Source organism: Thunnus albacares, chromosome 10 (genome assembly GCF_914725855.1).
Source record: "Thunnus albacares chromosome 10, fThuAlb1.1, whole genome shotgun sequence".
Classification (NCBI taxonomy): domain Eukaryota; kingdom Metazoa; phylum Chordata; class Actinopteri; order Scombriformes; family Scombridae; genus Thunnus; species Thunnus albacares.
The window spans coordinates 11284909-11306467 of record NC_058115.1 but is presented as its reverse complement, the minus strand read 5'-3'; the positions used below and the strand labels follow the sequence as shown (position 1 = coordinate 11306467).

At 39.5% G+C, this 21559-nt stretch overlaps 1 protein-coding gene across 6 annotated transcripts; it reads right to left on the bottom strand.

Annotated features, from left to right (window-relative positions):
• Positions 1 to 9008: 9008 nt before the first annotated feature.
• On the bottom strand, positions 9009 to 20259 carry LOC122990243 (cytoplasmic polyadenylation element-binding protein 4-like). 6 transcript variants are annotated; one of them, XM_044363492.1, is made up of 12 exons: positions 20121 to 20259; positions 18071 to 19190; positions 17844 to 17942; positions 16891 to 16984; positions 14949 to 14999; positions 14127 to 14150; positions 13611 to 13787; positions 13266 to 13355; positions 13019 to 13137; positions 12437 to 12551; positions 12162 to 12343; positions 9009 to 12004 (listed from the first exon to the last, which is right to left on the bottom strand). In XM_044363492.1, the coding sequence occupies exons 2-12, from the start codon at positions 19133 to 19135 to the stop codon at positions 11777 to 11779; spliced, it is 2244 nt and encodes a 747-aa protein (XP_044219427.1). In that variant the 5' UTR covers positions 19136 to 19190; positions 20121 to 20259; the 3' UTR covers positions 9009 to 11776. The 6 variants fall into 6 exon arrangements, with proteins under 6 accessions (XP_044219427.1, XP_044219430.1, XP_044219428.1 ...); XM_044363495.1 differs by having other exon boundaries at positions 16891 to 16981; XM_044363493.1 differs by lacking the exon at positions 20121 to 20259 and adding an exon at positions 19671 to 20061.
• Between the last annotated feature and the right edge of the window lie 1300 nt (positions 20260 to 21559).

Genomic DNA, 21559 nt, shown 5'->3' with positions numbered 1-21559 from the left:
CCGTTTTGTCAGGCTTCAAGTTATGCCCTTGTGTTCGAACCACCAGTGGTTCAGACCAATCAGTGTCACGAATCCAGCTGCCTAGCAAGGTAAGACGGTGATAGATGGTTCATCCAATCACCTGCAAAGTATTTTTTTGAAAGTGCCTGCCTTTTTCCAAACAGTTTCTGAGGACGAATTTTCAGATAGTTCTGTGTAACAAATCATCTGGAGCGTCAGGTTACTGTCAAACCACATACTCAAAAATTATGTGCACTTGAATGGAGGTGGACAAGCTAAACAAAAGGTGAGACTTACAGACGTCGCCAAAATATTGGTACCTTCCCATCTTTTTTAAAAAAAAAAAACAAACTACATTTTCTCTGTATTAAGATGAAACTGACAGAATATATGGTATCCATCATTCTTTATTTCACATTGAATATAACTAAAACTTTGCTTTTGATTTACAACTTAACATATTTAATACAATAAAACAACTGAAAATGGCATGGCCAAAAACACTGGTACCCTTAATATTTTGTAGCACAACGTTTTCTATAACTCTGAATAAGGTTTCTACACTTCTACACTGGTAGTTCAGCCCACTCTTCTTGAGCAAACTGCTCCAGTTCTCTCAGGTTTGATGGCTGCTGTCTCCCAACTGCAAGTTTCAGCTCTTTCAACATCAATCAGATCAGGACTCACAGCAGGCCACTTTAGAACTGTCCAACGTTTTCTTCTCATCCACTCTTGGGTGCTTTTGGATGTAGGTTTGGGGTCATTATCCTGCTGGAAAACCCATGACCTGCGAATAAGACACAGCTTTCTGACACTGGACTGTATGTTTCGCTCCAAAATGCCTTGATAGACTTCTGATTTCATTGTGCCCCATACAGATTAAAGACACCCAGTGCCTGAGGCAGCAAAGCAACCCTAAACCATCACTGAGCCTCCTCCATGTTTCATGGTAAGCATGGTGTTCTTTCCCTTGAAGGCTTCATTTTTTCTTCTGTAAACACAGGGTTGGTGTGATTTACCAAAAAGCTCTAATTTTGTTTCATCTGTCCACAGCACATTCTCCCAGAAGAACTGTGGCTTGTCAACATGTATTTTGGCAAAGTCCAGTCCGGCTTTTTTGTGTCTCCCTCTTAGAAGTGGGGTCTTCCTGGGTCTTCTACCATGGAGCCCATTTTCATTCAGACAGCAACGGATGGTGCGACTTGAAACTATTATATCTTGAACTTGAACATCAGCTTGGATCTGTATTGAAGTTTTTCTTGGTTCTTTCTCGACCATTCAAGCAATCCCTCTGTTCAATCTCAGGCCAATTTTCCTCTTGCAACTACATCCAGAGATGTTGGCTACAGTTTCATGGGCCTTAAACTTCTTAATAATATTGGCAACAGTTGTCACAGGAACAGCTCTTTGGAAATGGTCTTGTAACCTTTACGTTGACCATGCTCGGCTATTACCTTTTTTCTGATGTCTTCAAACCACTCTCTTGTTTTCCTTCTGTTTCCCATGTTCAATGTGATGCACAAAGACAACAGCAGAGTGAGTAATTTTCTCCTTTTAAACTGGCTGCATGAGTGATTATAAGATTGAAAACACCTGTGATACTAATTAAAACACAATAGTCTGCTGAAAGTATCACTACAAATCAACTATTTCTTACAACTTCTAAAGGGTATCAAACCAAAACATAGACATGCATTGATAATGAAATATCTTATAATTTCAACACTGTTTAGGGCGAATGGTGCATTATTTTAATCAAATGCAAAGGTACCAATAATTTCGGCCACATCTGTGTGTTTTATTGGGAATATTTTCAAATGTTTCGGTTTTGTAGGAGGAGAGGCTTCAAAGATTAGGATTTAGTGGTTGTTTTGGAAAATGCACATCTTGTTGATGTCTTCCCTGCCTCTGATAACAGGCAGGGCTGCCAGGCACAGCCACTTCTCTAAACTTTGTCTGATGCAGACAGAGCTGTCTGTCAGATGGAGCATGTCACTGTGTCGGCCTGAATGGAATATTAGTACACCAGCAGAGTGCAGAAATGTAATTCATAGCATACTATATGACAGGTCCATATGCACATACACTAATGCAATCAAAGATAGTGTCAGTGTGTGATGTATTTTGTTCTTTGATCAAAGTTGGCTTGAGATTACAGTTATTAGAGATGGAAGAAAAACAGCCTAAATGCAGGTGGAGACTCTAGATCTTCTGTTCATGTTGTAGACAGTTGAACTTATCAGTTTCTATGGCGATGTCAATAGTCACAAGTGAAAAAGTTCAACCAAAATGAGACAGCACTTTTTGATTTGATAAAGTCACTGAGGAAAAAGGTGATCAAGTATAGCATGTGCTCACATGCTCTTAGACAACAGGTGGCTGGCGCTCGATTTTAAAATGAGTTTGTCCGGCCAGAGTCTGCGGCATAACGACACAGCTCTCAGATCTGCTGACATTACCAGACAGTTTCTCACACTTAGCTATTTCAGTCAGGATGTGGTTCAGTAGGTGTTATAATGAGACATTAGTCACCTTTAGAAACAGCAGCACCACCGTGCTGCGATCTTTATCTAGGGGGACAACATTCACACAAACCCAACACTCACTTCAACCCAAGAAAGTTGGTTGGAGTCCAAACAGAGGCTTTCCCTTTTAGAGCTGCAACAACACAAGACAACTTTATGTAAAACATGAATTCACAGCTGGGCCCAAACAATACTTAATACAAAACATTTTTATTACTTTACATTAAACCAAAGTTCTTATTGCTTTACGTTACATTTTACGGCTCAGTGGCTTTTATTTGCCTCCTCTCCAGCATATCACCAGTTTTACTGAAGACATTATAATCTGAATAGGTCCTGCACAACCAGCTTGTTACAAAACTGCACAACATCCCAGGGCCTCTGTCCATGTAAACAATGCAGCAAACCGCTGGTCAACATGCTTGACAGTGTGGTCAAGAGGTACATCTGCTACAGTCTGCCAGTCTCCTTGCAGACCACAGCTCTGATTAAAAGGCTTGTTTAACTGCTAATCACCACACCAAAAGCCATTTATCCTCAATGCTGTAAAAACACTGTCAATAAACCGCCTGTTTACTGGCTCAAAACCACCAGCTCTATTTGCAGCAGAACTCAAACTATCAAGTTGGCAAGTCGTTTCTGAAACAGAGTTGAAGCATCTTCAATTTTCTGTGTTCACACATGCTGAATCTAACATGGTATTATTAAATTACCAAGTACATCCAGGCTGCTTGAAGCTGTTTTACATAAAGGGAACAGATAATGCCCAAATCGTGTTGTTCAAACACGCTGTGCAGTTTTTACTATAGGAACATTTAGAAAGTTATTTGTTTGAGAGTATACCTTGTCAGCAAACTTTTTTAAATGAAAGGCTGCAGGTGCAGGTGAAACATGTCTGATTGTAGGTACTCTACGGTGAGGTGGTTTACACATAATGATAAAAAAAAAAAAAAAATCACACTAGTGACCTCAGGTATGCCAGGACAACACATCGCTGACCTTAATGCAATACAAGTGCCAGTCATCTCTCTGTTTAGTCTTAAAAACATTCAAAAGCTACAGCAACTGTTATTTTGATAAGTTTGTTGAAAATACTCACAGCAGCAGTAAAAATGGGTCCTACTCTATCCAACTTCATTAAAGACTACACGTGCTTTATATTACAGCACATACTGTACTTGCAATCACTACACTTCTCTGAACTTTAGTGAGAACTCAGATAAGGCAGCCATGTTGTGTTCAGGGCAGAAAAGGGTAAAACAACTGGCCTCTAAACACAGAGGCAATGAGGCTCATCAATCAAAACACTAAGAAACAGAACAATTTAAAGTAAATTGTCCATGCTTTAACAGCAATTATTTTACAGTTAGAATAATCATAGCCATATGCTGCTCTCAAGTTGATTTACTAATATAAATAAAAGGAATAAACATAAAACCTCCGGTGACAAATTTATCACTGAAACCTTTGGTGAACAAGTTCAGGTCACTAACAAATCTAATATTTTTCAACAAACCTCTTTTTTATCAATGAAAAATGCTATAACTGATTGAACAATGTCAATGCAGTGAGCTGTTTTATACTATGCTATAAAAATGTCATATTATTTACTTCTGTAATTCAAAATCCGACCAAATAACAGCTTCTGCTTGTCAGTTTTCAAAATCACCAGCACTGTTTCCTTTTAAAACCTAAACAGTAACTGCAGTCGACATGTAGTATTTTGCATTCACGCAAACTGGCAAATTCAGTTAGTGTTAAAGAACAAGGAAATTTCCCTCTAAGAAGCACAATACAAGCCACTATTTGAAGTCTAATAAGGACAAGTTATTAAAAAACATAAGTGCAACATTTATACAATACTGAAGATCAAAATGTTAAATTATTAGATTGGCTTTATTAAATTTCTAAGAGATTTGACTTTACTGAACCATCATAGATGGTTCAGTAAAGTCAAATCAAGCTGGTGTGTGATCAGGAACTGAAATTTGCCATAGCGGACATTCATTTTAGAGGGGGTGGCGACCTCTGGTGGACAATTAAGAACATTTTCTCTAAGAAATGGTCATTCCTGCAACATGCTGCACTATGGGTGCTGCACAATTTCACTTTATGATCATTTCAATGGTAGCTGTTTGTTGTGTTATTATACAATTCAGATGTACATAATATTTTGTCCACCAATTGTAATTTATGGGGACAAAATATTGTAGCATGAGCTGCAGGCTCACTGTGTTGGACTGCATTAAGCTCTACTATTTAACATTGTATAGCAGCTGAAAAGCTTGATTTGACTATATCATGTAAGTATAAACCGTGGTTCATTTGCATGAAAATGTTAAGCAAAGATTTGAATATGGACCCTTCTAATGAAATAACAGTGTCCAATGAACACTGTAACAAATACATGCTTTTAAGCAGATTGCTAAATGGTCTGACATTGAATTACCAGTTAGGACACATAAAAATGAACCACAATTGTGCCATGTTGTAAAACTGGGCTCAACAATCCATGCTTAAAGAATTAAATGTATTCATTAATTAGAACATTGATGTGGAAAAAAACACTGATAATGTGTTTCAGATACAGAAAGAGACCTGCTTCATCAGTCAGTGCAGCCTGAGTTGACCTGGTTGAGGGAGGCCAGTCTCTGTCTGATGTACTGGTTCTCTTCCAGCATCTTGGAGATGGTCCTAAGAACAGCAAGCCTGGCCTGTCCAGGACAGGAAACACATTCCCAGGAAAAGAAAGAAGCAGTATTAAGAGCTTTGTGGTCTGGTTCATGGGTACAGACGGTACAGTGCATGTGTGTCAGTATGATGGATGAGGAGAAGGTGATTCAACAAACATTTTGACTTGTCATACTAGGAAAAGCACAGGTGTTACTAATTACATCAATGATGGTGAGCCAACATGCACAATACCAGCAATCGTTAACTTGATTATTTACACCTGTGTTTTTCCACGACATGTTAAAATATCTTCTGTTAAAAACATCTATGTTTGCCAAACTTTTCACTGGATTTAACAGAACACACACTCACTTTGTACTGGAGAGTATTCAAGTAACAGTTTTGATGTCAAAGTTAATGGAATTAGTAATTATGATGTTATCAAAACAAATATTTTTAAATAAATATATATCTAAATAAGTATATATCACATACATACTATATATATATATATATATATATATATATATATATATATATATATATAAAAACATGTTCAGGTCATTCATGAGTGGGCTCTAGATAGTTTTTGAATTTAGTGGTTAAACTTGAATTGATCGTTCATATATAACTTGTGGCATGCACAGTAAATGCAATATACAGTACAGCTGAAGATATAATGTGAGCGCCTCTAATAATTGGCCTTTTTTGCAGTAGGAGAAGTAAATAATAACATTAATGATGGCTGGATTCCTTTCAGTTTCAGGTTCCTGGAATTGTGCGTGGTGGCTTCACTGCCATGGCTGGTAGACTTGAATAGAATAGAGACATTGTTAATGTTATTAGTTAACACCAGTGTCTTTTTATCATTATGACACGTCAAAATATCTGCTGTGAAAAAGGCCTATGTCTCTGGCTGTTACAGTGATGACACAACTTGCACTGGAATTTAGACGGCCCAGTAAGAACTGTAATTGTTATTTTTAATTCTGAAATTGTCTTTTATAGCCTTTATGCCTCAGGGGACCTTTTAATTCCAGGCAACACAACTTCACCTTGTAGTTCTAACCTCTGTCACAAAGGCCTTTACATTACGCAGTTTGTGTGAACCTACAAACCACAAACACCTCATTTAGATAAACAAAACCTTTTAATTATAGAAGGATGAAATACCAATATTAGTCAGCTTGTTTACCCTGTCAGTTTGTTCCACCATGTGTGCTGTCCACTGTAGGTGTCATATTACTCATATCTGACTTCATGAGCGTAAGACACAGCCCACCCTTTCTGCTTTTCATCATCTAGATGCACGCATTATCTCCACTGACAAAGCGAAAGCTAAAGCAGAAACTAGCCATCTTAAAACCAAGGCCATATAATATGCATACAGTGCTGACTTATTGATTTTTGACGCACATGGCATTTTGCAATTGACATGTTGCCAGGTTTCATTTTTTGTTTGTCACAAAATTGAACCCAAAATGATGTTGAATTCAACTGAATTAAATTATAAAATGTTTGAGTGCATCTTTCCCCTGTTCAATGTCTTCTCCCATGACTCTTTGTCACTAATCAATACATACTGTAAACTTTGCATAGGGCCTACCTTTTTCTTCTCAGTTGTTGCTATGCTGTTGGGTCTTTGGGAGAAAAAGAGAACAGCTCCACCAACAGAGTCAGAATCAGTTCCAGCACCTGACAACACAAATACTGCATGTGAATATGAGGCTTCTCCTGCTAGCTAAACCTGTTTAGTACCAACAATGTATTTGTTCAATGTTCTTCGGAAAAAAGCAAGATCATGTTGATTTTGTTGTCTCGCTGGCTACATTCTTTATCATGATAGTTTAAACCATGGTCACCCATTGTTAAGACTTTGACCTTTGGAAATCCATCTGAAAAGATTGTTGTGATAATAAATTAGCAGATCTGCATCTGTGTGAAGGACACAATAACAATTTAAGGCAATCCAGTGCAACACCACCACAAACAACAGCTCAGAAAATTACCATTCATTTGAAAAAAATATCTAATACAATCTAAACAACACCTGAATATTTCAGGTTTCACCAAAGTAGTTTGGGATACAGTATTGGGTTTCCTTAAATCAGTTACTTTCAGCCTTTCCGGCTTGTGACCCCAAACACGAGGAATATTTACTTCTGACCTCATGAGTTATGAGCCGTTTAACCAAAGAGTAATTTTTCCTTTCCATTGTTTCGTCTGAGGGATTGTTTGAGGCCAACGGAGCTGAAAATACAGTCTTTCAAGACAAAACAAAAAGCAAAACTTTGATGGAAAAAAGGAACATGGTTCTGTTCATTTTTACAAAAACAATGCACATTTATCAACATTACTGTAAATGTGCTAACTTAGTGTTGTGCCAAAAGGTTCATTTTCAACAGTTGTCTCCTGGCCATTAAAATAACTGATTCTTTAAGGGTTTTTTTAATCTCTTTATCATCTTGTTACCCCTAAGCTTTTACTGCATTGTTGATGTTTTTTCTTATTGTGTAGCTACACTCAAGATAAACTAGCGCTCATTTGTCTGTTTGTGTACATTTAAAAATGTCTGCTACCTAGCAACAGCTAACCTAACTAACAGTTAGGTATGTTAGCTAACTGATAAGCTAATATTAAGGCCAACATTACACTGTGTTTCTTCTTCTCGACTGACGGTTGTCTTGGATTCATTTACAGTAGGTTCTGACATCCATCTTCTCGGCGTCTTGTCCCCATTTTTCACTTTCTTGGTGTGGCTGCTGAGACCGGGTAACTTGACTTTTAAAACGGACCGAGCTTTCTCACATTTGGCCCGTTTGTTCCCGCGCTTGGCCCTCTGAGCCTGAGCTCCATTACAAGTGGAAAGGTCGGTCTGCTCCATTTGTGGTTCACCTCTTTGACTGGAGTCGAGCTGTGAGCCAAACCGGGGCACATACACAGTCTTAGCCGACATAATTCCCCCTTCCAGACTCTACAAACATGAACTTTTTTGGAGGAAGACGCCAACTGCCTTTTCCCTGGGTCCAACTCTGTCTGCAGGCTTTAGTGGTTGTGGTGTTGTCAGCCAGCAGGTGGCAGTAAAACACACAGTGTGGATAGTATGGTCTACAAAGTGTGGTTTGCTCGTTTGCTATGGGCTCAAAAGGCCAAATATTCATCATTACCTGTGTAAATTTCACCCATAAAGTTAACTGAGGCAAGGCAAGTTTATTTATATGGCACATTTTCAGCAACAAGGACGTTCAAAGTGCTTTACATAAAACATTAAAAGAAACTGAAGTTAAATGTAAGTCTGAAAAATCAGCAAATGTCCCAAGAACTTCAACTATTCGCTGAAAAATATCCATATTTATTATTCTGTAAGAGGATTGAGGACAAAAAAATACTATATTATTTATATGTCTTTGGCATGAAACATTTCCTTCAGTCCCCATTGAAATAAGTGCAATTAATCTGAAAACTTCTGAATTTCTACATACTAGAGTGGTACAATCTCTAAATGATCAATGGTATTACTGCATGTTGCCTGTGTGTATTATATTCCCTTTTTAGAAAAACACAAGCTTTTATTAGACTACAAAAAGGCTGAGACAAAAGACATGAGGTTTGCATGAGCTAAATAGCTCTCAGTAAGGCCTGAAATAAGCCTTGGCCTATAAATACCTCTGACCTGATTCAACCTAACTCACCAGATGTGCCACAAAAGTGCTGTCACACAACAGCAGCAGTTATGAGATTCCCATTTGCTAGAAAGAGAAGCGATTTATTACAGTCTTCTTAGAAAAAAAAAAAAAAATTAGGCAGATATTTCTTCCTCACAGCTGTTTTATTCGTTCAACATCTCACATTACAAATACTTCAAATGTATGCATACAGTTACAAACAGTTGGCAGCAAATGAATATATGACATTAGATCTTTGTTTTACTTCAATACTACAAACCAACTATAAAAACTGACGTCTGTATTGTAGCGTAAATTAATCAGGAAGAAAATATAAAAATTTGAACTTACGTATAAATGTGAAATGACTTAATAAAAATCAAAATGATATCAGGTAAAAAAAAAAAAAAAAGTTAATAAATATAACCTTCCCAGCATACAATTAAAAACTATTGAAATCTTGCAATCAAGTAATACTAACAGACATAATCAATATTCTTTTCATCTGAAAATGTGGAGCACAATACAGCAATTAGAAAAACTAGACACATCAACGAGTTTAACACATCACCCCAAAAATATAACAAAAATCTGATCAAAATGATAGGTATACATTTCAATTGAAAATATAGCAAATGCTAAATACATTATCGACCTAGTATATACAATGTTTTCAATCACAGTAGCATGGTAGTAGCAAAATAAGTAAATAAGCACAAAACTAATGTTTAAAAATAAATTCAGGTATAAATTAGTTTTTTTTTTCTTGCAGACATCAGCATGAACAATAGGAAACAAATAATGTGTAAATGACTGCATGGTTTATATGGATTAAATGACTTACACTGCGGAGACTTGTTTCTGGAAAGAATAAGTATTGCACATAATGGCTCAAAGTTAACTTGCAACATTAAATCACATTCAGGTTATGTCCCAAAGCATGCCACATCACAAAGGGGGTCAAGTGATCAAGTCTTCTCACCTATGTCCTACCTCTACATTACAAAACGCATCCAAAGTGTTGTCACTGTGTAGATTGCATAAACATCATGTCTGTGTAAGGAAGGCAGACTCCATCATGTAAAGAGAGGCTACAAGAGAGGTGATCTCAAAGAGATAAGGAAAAGAAAGTTAAAAAGCAAAAAGGAGATCTAGTGCATTACATTAGGTCCTGCATTAACACTAGCCATGTTATTTTTGTATTACATTATGCATGCCAAGAATAAGTAGAACTTACAGGCAGTCCCATAAAGAGGATCTAAATATTCAAACAGCTGATATCCACTCCGGTGATAGAAGGGAAGATTTCACGTTGACCAAAGCCAAAACATTTACCCTATTGATAATCTTATTGACTACACCTAGGAGCGAAATATCAGAATATATTTTCAAGACTATCAAAATCATTTTAGAAAGGTCTTGTCATGCCTTAGGATCCTGTAATTATGTTAATTAGGACAGAGGAGAATCCATATATGACTGGCTAATGATAGCCTTATTTTTTTTTTTTTATCTACAGAATCACACCAATGCACCAGACAATTTTCAGATTTACCAGCACTTAAATATATAAAAGCTAATTGAAAATTATATTAATATCATTCATTTTCTTTTTTAAATTAAGTTTACCATAAATGCAGATCTCTTAGTAACAAAGGTACAAAATTATTTTTCACCAAGTGAAAAAAATGAGGTATTGCAAAAGGAGTTCTCCCATCTGTGAAAAATGTGCCTAAAATGACTATTGAAAAAAATATTTAGAAAAGTAGTGCATAATAAATGTATATATGTTCATGACAAAATAATCAGCTATAAAACACTGTACAAAAATCAGCAGGCCATGTATAAAATAATATCTTTATCTCTGTGACAGCAAATTCTAGCTACTACCATATCCAACCACAACACTTGTGATAGAAGCTCCAGTCATGGTAGAGCGTGCAGTGGTACACCATGAGGACAGCTCAGGGAGACTGGACTGTGCATTCCCATTAGTTTGTACTACATTAGCATGTTAGCTTCCAGTGCTAATATCCCTGACAATATAAAGTGAGCAAATACTACTGCCAATACCTGAGCCCTGAGGGCTGTGTCTTTATTAGCTGAAACCCACTGACCGAAACTCCAGACAACTCCAGCCTTCCTCCGCCATATGACAAGAGGACACACCATTCTCCTTGACAACCCTCAGATCAACATCTGCTTTTGATGATGCGTTTTAGGCCAATCTTTGGTTTGCCCTTTCTGGTTACAAAGTGTCGACTTTTAAACCAAGACCTAAAAACTCATGCCAGCAATCTAAACACATGTGCCAGACTGAGGGGAGATTTTGTTTTGTGACGTGGCCAGATTCTGTACACTGAGCTGCTTGAAAAAAAACTCAATCATCATCCGACCATCTGAAACGGTGTTCCTCCTCTGTTCAACCCAACCATTTGCACTCAACCTTTGGTAAATGGTACAGTTGTTCTCTAATCCTGCAAGCAAAAAGTAAGAAAATGCACCCTTCTTAAAACGCAACTTCCATAGTTAGTATACTGATTTAGGTATGATGAACCTCACTTAAATTTTATGTTACTCTTGACAACAAATGTAAGCAGCTTTGCCAGCTAACACCAACAGAAAGTACAGTCAAGTCAGAAAACATCTAAATCCAAATCTAATGCATCCATATGCTCATGCACACTTAAAGTCAAAACATAAATGGGATTTCACTCTCTTCTTAGCATTTACTTCTTTTAGAGGGCCCAATTAAAAAAAAATAAAAAATAAATTAAGTTTTTTTTTTTTTTTTTAACTTAAAAGAAAAGTGCATTTATTTTTCATATCGTAGCCCGTACCCCTTCCCTAACTACCCCTTTTCTCTCAATCCCTCCCCGATCCTGCGTTCTCTCCCTCCCTTGCCCTCTCGCCTTAGTTCCAGCGGAAGGAGATGTGTCGTGGTCGGTCCCCGCCCTCCTTCACCAGCGGCTTGTGGAACTCGCGGCCAGCCCGGGAGTGGATGGCTGCCCAGCAGTACTCACAGTAGTACTGCAGACAGGTCACGTTGGCGCAGAAGAAAGGAGCGAACTTCCCCCCACAGCGGGTGCCCTGGCACTCATCACACAGCTGGTCGTCCAGAACATATGGCTTCACTTCCACCTGAGAGGAGGGATGAAATGAAGGACAGAAAATGTGTCAAAATGGAGGCTGGGATAAATTTGAATGCATGTTGGATAGGTGCAAATTGATATTTTATGCACATCCACTCTTCATTTTAAGACCTGGACAAGAAGCTGCTAACATTAGACTGACTCACCCGTTTATCAATCTCCCCGTGCTGCAGTTGAACAAATCGGGCACTAATGGCTGCAATGTAGCTTTGCTGATTGGAGAAGGCCACTCGCCCCGCCCCTTTTGGATACTTGAGTTCAGGGTCTGTGTCAATCCCAGCGTAACACACTCCCCCATACAGACGATCCATGATCATGGCAAGCTCCACTGGAATGACAATATATAATTCAGGTTAATGGGATCAAAACAGCTTCAGTTATGGGAATGCAATGCTTGTGGGCGTCACAATATGACATGTACCTGCGCGAAGGGGACGAGGGACACCTCCTACAAAGATGGTCTTCCTTGGGTCCAACGGCTGAGAGCCGTCCATTACAAAGTCACTGTCATTTAGGTTCCAGGGTCGGATCTGGACCTACAAAAAGAGATTTAAAAAAAAAAAAAAAAAAAAAAAAAATCATGAATTCTCTGTGTGTGAAAATGAAAGCGGCTTGCTGCTTATGTAACATGGATTAACACATTTATTCAGTTCAATTTGGCTGCCATTACAGGACGTCATCAGTTGAGGGTGTTTTTTTTTTTTTGTTTTGTTTTTTTTTTTTTTTTACAATAAGCCCTCAAATAATGGTGAAATACTGTAGGTGTAACAGTGATGTCAGCATTTACATTTGTCACCTTTTGTGTTGTGGGTAAATATAAAGTAACAGCCACCTAAGAGTAGATAAATATAACCAGATGAAAAACACTAACCAAACCTATTGTTTGATCAAGTTTTCAACTGAAAATCTAAAGACCTGATGGATTATCACAATAAAACCCTCATTTGCGCAAAAAAACCCCAAACTACTGCTTGTTTGCTGCCACAGAGACTAACACACTCACAGGCTTGTCTTTGATGGTGGGGCTGGAGACACACAGGTAAAGCTTCCCATCCTCTTGAATGCAGGCATCAATCAGAGCCTGAACAGAGCTCTCGTCTTGAAACAGCAGGAACGCATATCCTAGAAAGGTTGGACATACAGAACGATGAGTACACACACACACACACACAACAAGCAAATACTCATCATCCCAACACTGTTGAGTCCACCTGCTTTCACAAATATAATGTCATACTGGTTCAACTCACCTTTTGGTGGAAAATAGGACTTGCTCTCTGCCTTGTGAGGCCAGTCTACAAACAAGTGACCAAAGCGACGGAAACTGGCAGTGATTTCATCTGAAACAGGAAACTCGGTTAGCAAATTCATCAGTTATTTAGCCAATACTGTCATTTAGTGTGACCATGAAAACCAAATTATTTTACATGAATTGGTAGAATTGAAAAATGTTCTCTGATAAGAAACAGTGTAATTGAGGCAACAGAGTTGTAAACATAAAATCTATGATACTACTTACATTTAAATGTCTAAAACAAGGTAAATGACAAACTGGGGCTGGTGTAGAATCCTCTGGATTGCAATAATCTCTTTACCTTCATCTATATCTGGGGGCAGCCCGCCAACGAACACTTTGCGAGAGTAACGCTCCACACGTTCACCGTTGAGGTGGGGGAAACAGTGGGCTGAACCAAGGCCAGCAAGCCCCTGGTCACCTGACTCGTCCTCTCCAAAAGAGCGCTCATCCTCCATGGGGAACAGAGAGGAATGACCTAGAGGGGAAAATGATCTTGATTACACATAGTGGCTCGCCACTACTGAGGTTAAACCAGAATTCTTACTATTTTGAAAGTATATTAATATTGCAATGAGCTGGGAATTTTGATTAGATGTACATAAATAATGTCAAGGAATACAAACAAAAGCAGCCATGATTGCTATTTCACGCACTGCAGAAAAGGGGCATAAACTCAACATTCAAGGCAAAACAGTCACTGACACTGAAGGATCAAGCAGACAAACACAGGCAAAACCACAAAGTCATCATTTCAGGGGTCATTGCTGCTTTCTAAATAACATTAAACAAATCAAGACACATTCACAAGCTTTACCTCGTCTTCTGCCATAACTTCTCGCTGCATGTAAAACAACACAAAACACTCTTGAAATGGCTTTTTTTACAAAAAGGCACATGATAAAAACAATATGTAAAAACACTGACAGGGCTTGAAATTAATTTTTCAGGTCACCAACCAAAATGGCTGCTTGCCTTTCAAAGTAACAGCACTCTGAATTTCCACCAGCTAAAAATGTTTTTTCCCCATCAAAATGCCAACATGCATCAATTTAAACTTTTAGCATTATAAATCTACTGCATCTAATTTCACCTGTATATATAGACTGCACCTGACATCACACTGGCATAAATAAATCTACAGAACTGTAAACTAGAGAGAGAAAGATGAAATCATTCATCAAATAATATGGCATGTAATCATAACCCAATGATTATGACGCTCATTGCTGTGCATGGAAAAAACTGAGATATTGAAAATCGAGTCAGTAAACATTAAGTCAAAAACAAAAGGCACATTATTTGCCATTTGCAGCATCTACTTCCTGCTTGGAAAAGCTGGTCTGGTTTCTCATTTCCATTTGGTGAGCCATTTTGGACATGCATGAAATTGACTTGCACAGCAGTTTAGAAAGGTGTAAAACAAGTCATATGTCTGTGTCTGTTTTGTGTGGTTATGTAATGTCCTAAGATTCCTGTTTAGTTTGCTTTATACGAGTAAATTTCTAGTGTAGCGCTTAATCTTGACTTACATTCTTAAAATGGCCAGAATCCATTTGCATTTGACCAGCATTAATTTCAAGTCCTGACCACAGCTACAGCGCTGCATTTTTGTATGTATGTACAGTAATTTACATACCATTCATAGGTAGAGGCCCGTCTCCACCCTGGTGAGAGAAGCTGTAGCGTCCTACACGACAAAAACAGGAAAAAGACTCAAAACACAACGTCATGAAATGATTCCTAACTGGAGTAATAATTACATTAAATTATTTCCATTAAGTATAAATAGCTTACCCATTAACATTATGTTGGCATGGTTTTAGGTAATGTGTACTATGATTGCACATTGGAAGTATACAAATCAAACAGTACCTCAACTCAACTAATTATTCTTAAATGTTAACAGAAGTGCATGTTAGTGTAATATCATATGCAAGAAATTTACTGGGATAAGTCCAAGACTTTGCGTTAGACTTGACAACTATGCAAATTATTAGTACATTTCTGATAACTGAGGCGGCCAACTTGTAAATTAAGAGATGGAAAACACTCTTATGAGAAATGGCAGAAAGGTTGTACAGTATAAATGATCAAGGACAAGTTTTTAAAAAGAAAGTACGTGCATCAGTTGGCCTAAATCAGCATAATGGAAAAGTCTTCAAGTAGAGCTGACTGCTTCACACGGATGGAAAAATGTCCTTTTAAGATAGATTATAACAAAACTGAGCTGAAATGTTTTATTAATGAGAGCTTTAGTTGAGATCAAAGAGGATCCACAGCAAAAAGGATGCAGGTGATTGTTACATTGAGTTTAAGATGGAGTTACAAACACTGAGACAGAAATGTGCTGTAATGTGAGAAATGTAACCGACCTCAGTGGATTTCATTCATGAAATGTTCATACACTTAATTTGATCTTAACATGTGTGTGTACAGGTCAGGGTACACTTGGAAAATTTTCAAAACCAGAGGTGATACAGTTCCCAAGTTTGATACCAAAACTATATTTGATACTTACAAACATATTTTTCTGATTGACAAAAGAAGTCAGTTAAACTTCTCAAATGTGAAATTTTGTCTAAATACATGCAGCTGTTGAACATGAACTCAACTTTAATAAGAGTTTAAGTAATAAAATTACAATTTAGGATCAGGAACGGTTTGATCACGGAATTAGTAAACAAGATTAGACATCTGACCAGACATGTGTTGTTGGCTTTCAGTTCTTGACAGTTTTCAATAATCTGTGCTACGGACACAATTTGGGTCAGTAGGAATGTAGGATTCAAGGATTTGATACTCCCTTACTTATACTGCTTTACTTATACTGCATCTGAATCACATTTTTGTTTATAGGGGAAAATTGTATATGAGAATATATATTGCTACTGGCTACTATGTTGCCGTTTGTCATATGGCTCAGCCGAATATGAAAGACCGATTTTGCACAGTATCCTAAAAGGGATAAACAAAATAAAAGAAACAACTTATACTTGGGGCTGGTTATTGATATTGGCAACCATACTTATGAATTTTGAATGTGCACTAAATATAACTTTGGTAAAGCTTGTTAATATTTGTTTTTTGTTGGTGCATTTGCTATCAAATTATGTTGTGGGGAAAGATGACAAGTCTCAAACAGTCTCAAAATCCTGACTTTATATGAAACCACATTAACAAACAACATATGTCATCATAAGCGGACCCTCAGCAACACTGACTGAAAGAAAAAACAATATATTTGTCTGATAAAACTCCAGACTACAGCCTCGGAAATTGCCATCAAGCTGATCAAGTCCTGTGAAAGTCTTGACAAAAAAAAAAAAAAAAAAAACATTATGAGAAAGACCAAATTGGTATTTACAACATTTCTGTTTTTTGTCCACCTGCTGTAGATACACAGCCATCTCATTTTTGGCCCCCAGTTTGCAGCATGCATGCTTAAACGGAATTAATTATCAACAATGTGAAAAGACACCCAATTTCTACTTACTGCCAAATACAAACGGTTGTATTTATCTACAGCCAGCGGTGAGAGAAACTATCCCTTCCTCACTATTGCTTGTGTGGGAACCAACCTTTCAAGGAATCCTGCTCAGCCCTCATAATGTCAATCAGAGAGTTCTCCAGAGAGTGCATACTGAAACCATCAAAGGACCGTGTTCTCTCCTGCTGAAAGAGAGGAAGACAACAATTAGCCTCCTCACTTCTCACATCATCATCTGAGGGGGAACAGGCTGCAAGAGCCCTGACATAGTTTGCTATGATGCTAATAGCTAATAAAAAAAAAAAAAAAAAAAAAAAGCTGCAGAGTATCTCCGTAGAGACCTTCAGCGGAAAGCACTGTAAACAGAAAATGGAGCCCGGAGTGTGTTACACACAGTCACTTGCATATCTCTGCAATCAAATCAAAAATTTTCCACTGTTCCTGATATCATCATATAAGACAATATGCCATTTAAAGAGCAAGAAATGCCAATTTCCAATCAATGCACATTATAATTGAATAGCCTATGTTGAAACAACATATTAGCATTTGAAAAAAAATCCAAAAACAAAGAGAAGCTGTGATGAGTAATAAACAACACAAGCGAGTTTGCTTCACTTGTGTATCTAAATGGGTTGAGAGCATGCCAAGCTGCAGTGAAGCACAAGACTTCTCGAATCAGGACAAGAGGAAGGCCATGTGATCAGAGCAGATGATAAGACCGCTCTTCTCCAACCAAATGATCTAGATAAGACCTTAGACATAAGCACACACAATAAGTTTCAATTCATCCGTTTAGTTGGCTTAAACTGTCACGTATCCTGTTTTGCTCAATGGCTTATTTGTTACATTTGATACAGATGAGCGTGTTAAACAGGATTAACATCAATTTGCCCCCAGAGCACACACAAGACGTTTACAATTTGCGGTCTATAGGACCTCGGTCCAAGTCTAACAGTTTTGTTTTGTTGGGTTTTTTGTTTTGGGAATAAAACCCAATAGTTCCCTAAACATCAGTGAGTGTAACCAATGTGATAGGCTCACCTGGAAAGGGTAGACACTATCACAGCGGCTCATGCTGTCCTCCACCCAGCCCTTATGATTGAAGCCAGAGCTATTTCTGGGAAACTTCTGGGAGGGAACCTGCGGGAGAGTCGGATGAGTTTCATACAAGTCTCCTGGTCAAAAATATTTTGGACTATTATATCAAATAATGCAAGGATATTCTAGGATGTATTAGCATTTAGATGAGTTGTGGCACTTTTATCTACCTGGTTGTTTGGGAAGGATTTCTTTAGCGGGGAGATTGAGTTCAGGCCTGTCATGCCTCCACCTACCCCCCGCCGGTACTCTCGGACCCCCTGCGTGCCTCCCCAGCCACCATAACCTCCAGGGCTCCAGGAGGTGGATGTGGGTGTGGAGGGACTCTGGTAGCTTCCCCAAGGCGAAGGGGGTTTGCTCTGAGCGGGAGCGAGGTGGGGCAGCTGGGGGAAGGCTCCGGTGCGATGAGCGTGCGGAGGGAAGGAGGGCTGAGGCGGGTGAGGGCTAGCCGGGGAGCGCCGGTGCTGCTGTGGGACCCCCTGGCCGTGAGGATGGTAGTGCTGGGGGTGAGGTGTGGGAGGGTGGTGCTGGGAGACTGGTCCAATCTGCGGGGAGAAGCTACCTCCCGCTCCAAAGCCAGGTCCGGCGTGGTGGGAGAAGTTTTGGAACAGCAGGGGAGGTCCGTTGGCGTTGGAGCCAGCGGGGCCGAAGAATCCTCCAACGTCGTCTCCCACCACTGGAGACTGAGTGGATGGGACAGCAGGGGACCAGTTGTTGAAGCTAGTCAGCGAGGAGGAGGAAGAGGTGGACTGTGCACAGCTTGTACCCATTCCCAGGCTATCCTGGTAGTCAAACCCGCTTAGCACCGGGGACTCCATCCTAAGCTTCTCTTTCCCACCGCTGCTCTCCAAAGAACCCTTCTCCAATGAACCGTCTTCTGGCAGAGCTCCCTCCAGCTCCCCTAAGCCTCCGCCGGCCTCCTGCTGGCCTGGAGAGAGGGCCTGAGGTTGGGCCTGGACCTGAGACTTCTCCTGCATGTCCTGCAGGTCCAAGGCCTTGGACTTGTCTGACTCCAGAATCTCATCTTGCATGTTACTGTGTTGGGCTACGGCAGGAAACAGCCAAGCACTGCCCCCATTGGTGGAGCAGGTGTTGTTTACGAAGGAGGGGGGGCTGGGGGGGTTGGAGGGGTGGTGTGGGTGCTGGGGTTGGAGGTGAGGAGGGATCCTTACAGGGAAAGCAGATTTGTTACCACTGCTGTTCTTCACCAGAACTCCAAACCCGTAGTCCCCCATTTAGGACACCCAGTAAATCTTCAGTTGACTTTTGGCTTTCACCTTCTTCTTTATCCTAAAATGTAGATTGAGCAGGGGCAGGAAATGGGGGGAGGAAGGGGTGACAAAAAACATAAAGCTGTTACACCTAAAGTGGATCTGGCCTATAAAAAAAAAGCCTCGCCAAACGCAGTGAATGTGCTTGGGCTGCACCCTGCCTGGTCTTGTGATGCAATCAATGAGATTAAATCATTGACTCGCCAAGACATGGGAGGCCTAGATGAAATATAACACGGATAGCAAGGCAGGCAACCACCAGGAAAAAACACCCAACCTAACCTTACCAGCGGCAGGGGCAGCTCACAGCTTGGCTTGGTGGAGCTGACGTCTCCAAAAAGGTCGTTACGCAGCTAGCAGCAAGCTAACAGCTGCTCCGCCACCTTCCATGTGCCCCTGTTAATCATGCAGACCCCGGCAGGGCTGTTTTAAAAGTAGCCTTTCTGCATTACAGTGTTATCTGTGAACGCTTAAGCGCTGTTACAGCATGGACACCTACCGAATAATATCCCCTTTTTTTCAGCAATGACCTCCTCATACGCAACCATTTAAATACAGGAAAATGCTGATGACGTCTCCGGTCTGTTCTGAATGTGGGGTAGTTCCCTGCACCGAGCCGCTACAGACGTTGCAACGTTAACATAATCTGCAAATAAACGGGCACTCAGCTGCTACAATGTCCCTCGACTTCCAAGTAACGTTCACTGCTCCGTTATCACCGACAACCCGGTGGAAAAATTTTCCAGGACATGACAAACTTGGAAATGGTGTATGGCTCTTTAAACGACCTCGTCTGTTTCGTGTCCTGTATGTTCAATGTCACACAGCCCCACCAATCCTTGTCATCATTTTTTACATCTCCAAATTACGCAGCGCAACCCCCGCTCGTCCCCTGTCCTAACACGTCGACAAAACGAGTGTGTGTCGGTGATATGTCGGGCATAGCTACCTTCAGTTCGGCGTCATGACCTTATCGTTTTGATGTTGCCATATTTTAGCGTTTTTCCCTTTTCTGCATTTCCTAGGCAGCCGGTGTAAATGGTCTCCTTCTCTCTCATCTAGATGACAGCTGGGCCAGTCGGGAGACACTTCCGTCTGTAAGCACCGCCCCCGCGAGCAGCCACCAGCCACTGTGCGTGTCAGGATTTCCTTCTAAGCCCCGCCCATCTCCACTGAAATCTAGCGTATGATTGGATGATTGTTGTAGCGTCACGCCTACAGCACTTCTCAATGAATGGCACATGCACTCAAGACGTTCTCCTCCCAAATAAGGACGCCTTGAAATCAATGGGAGGAGTTGTTTGGGGGAAAATACAAGGCAATCCAAGTTAATATCTATCCAATCCCTCAACAAGATTAATAATTAAAAAAAGAATAAGAGTATTGTAAGCCCTTGCAAGTGGAATGCAAAGGGTTAAAAAGCAGCTCCTAGTATTTGCAACCATTTAATCCAAATGCAGATGAGATGATTTGACTAAACAAATGTTTTTCCTCCCTCTCAGCCTATAGCAGCTGTTCAGGATTGGTGTTTGGTGTATCATAAGACAGAAAAAGTATTTTACCAGCAAAGAATACAGATAGACAGATAGATAGATAGATAGATAGATAGATAGATAGATAGATAGATAGATAGATAGATAGATAGATAGATAGATAGATAGATGGATAGATAGATAGATGGATAGATAGATAGATAGATAGATAGATAGATAGATAGATAGATAGATAGATAGATAGATGGAGCCTTTTGTTGGATTGCTATAACCCAAGCCCACAGCAAAGCCTGGCATAGCAATCTCATTAAAATAAGCTGCTGCTGCTATTTTCAGCACATAATCGAGATTGAGAGCTTGATTAATTTTACTTTGGTCTGATCTGTATTGTGCTCTGATCATGCCAACCTATTATAACACCTTTGAGTCAGATAATATCTTTTTATGGCAATGATGTCTCCTTCTTTTGATGTCTACCTGCAAGTGAGAACCTCCACACAGGTGTGTATTTCCCTTTGCTCAAGCTGGTTAATGAAAACCTTAATGATCATTCACCAGGAGAAGAAAGAAGGTCTGAAGTACTCATGCTGGACCTACAGTATACTTTAATCAAGTGGGAGTATTTAAGTAATGTATAGCCTACTGTGTTAAACCTATTCAAGCAAAAGAGGCTCTTTTGAAACAGTTCCAGTAAAAGTCACATACATAAATGTGGTCACTATAAAAGGGTAAATGTGGTATCATAACCAAATCTGCAACAAGTTCCTGTGCAGCTCAGTAACAGTGTTATTAGTGGTGACCATTTTGTCTCATCAGAGTGACTTAGCAAAGGTTACCCTCTTAGGGGAAATAGGTTCGAAGCAAACTTAACTAGAAAATCTTCATGATTGTGCCA

What these genes read in the sequence shown, in the direction of transcription:
- LOC122990243 (XM_044363492.1), bottom strand. Translation starts at nt 19,135, where the DNA reads ATGGGGGACTACGGGTTTGGAGTTCTGGTGAAGAACAGCAGTGGTAAC. An exon ending in GCCCCCAGATATAGATGAAG is followed by an intron (nt 13,356 to 13,610) that starts GTAAAGAGATTA and finishes TTCCTGTTTCAG; the next exon opens with ATGAAATCACTGCCAGTTTC. An exon ending in CCACCATCAAAGACAAGCCT is followed by an intron (nt 12,552 to 13,018) that starts GTGAGTGTGTTA and finishes CTCTTTTTGTAG; the next exon opens with GTCCAGATCCGACCCTGGAA.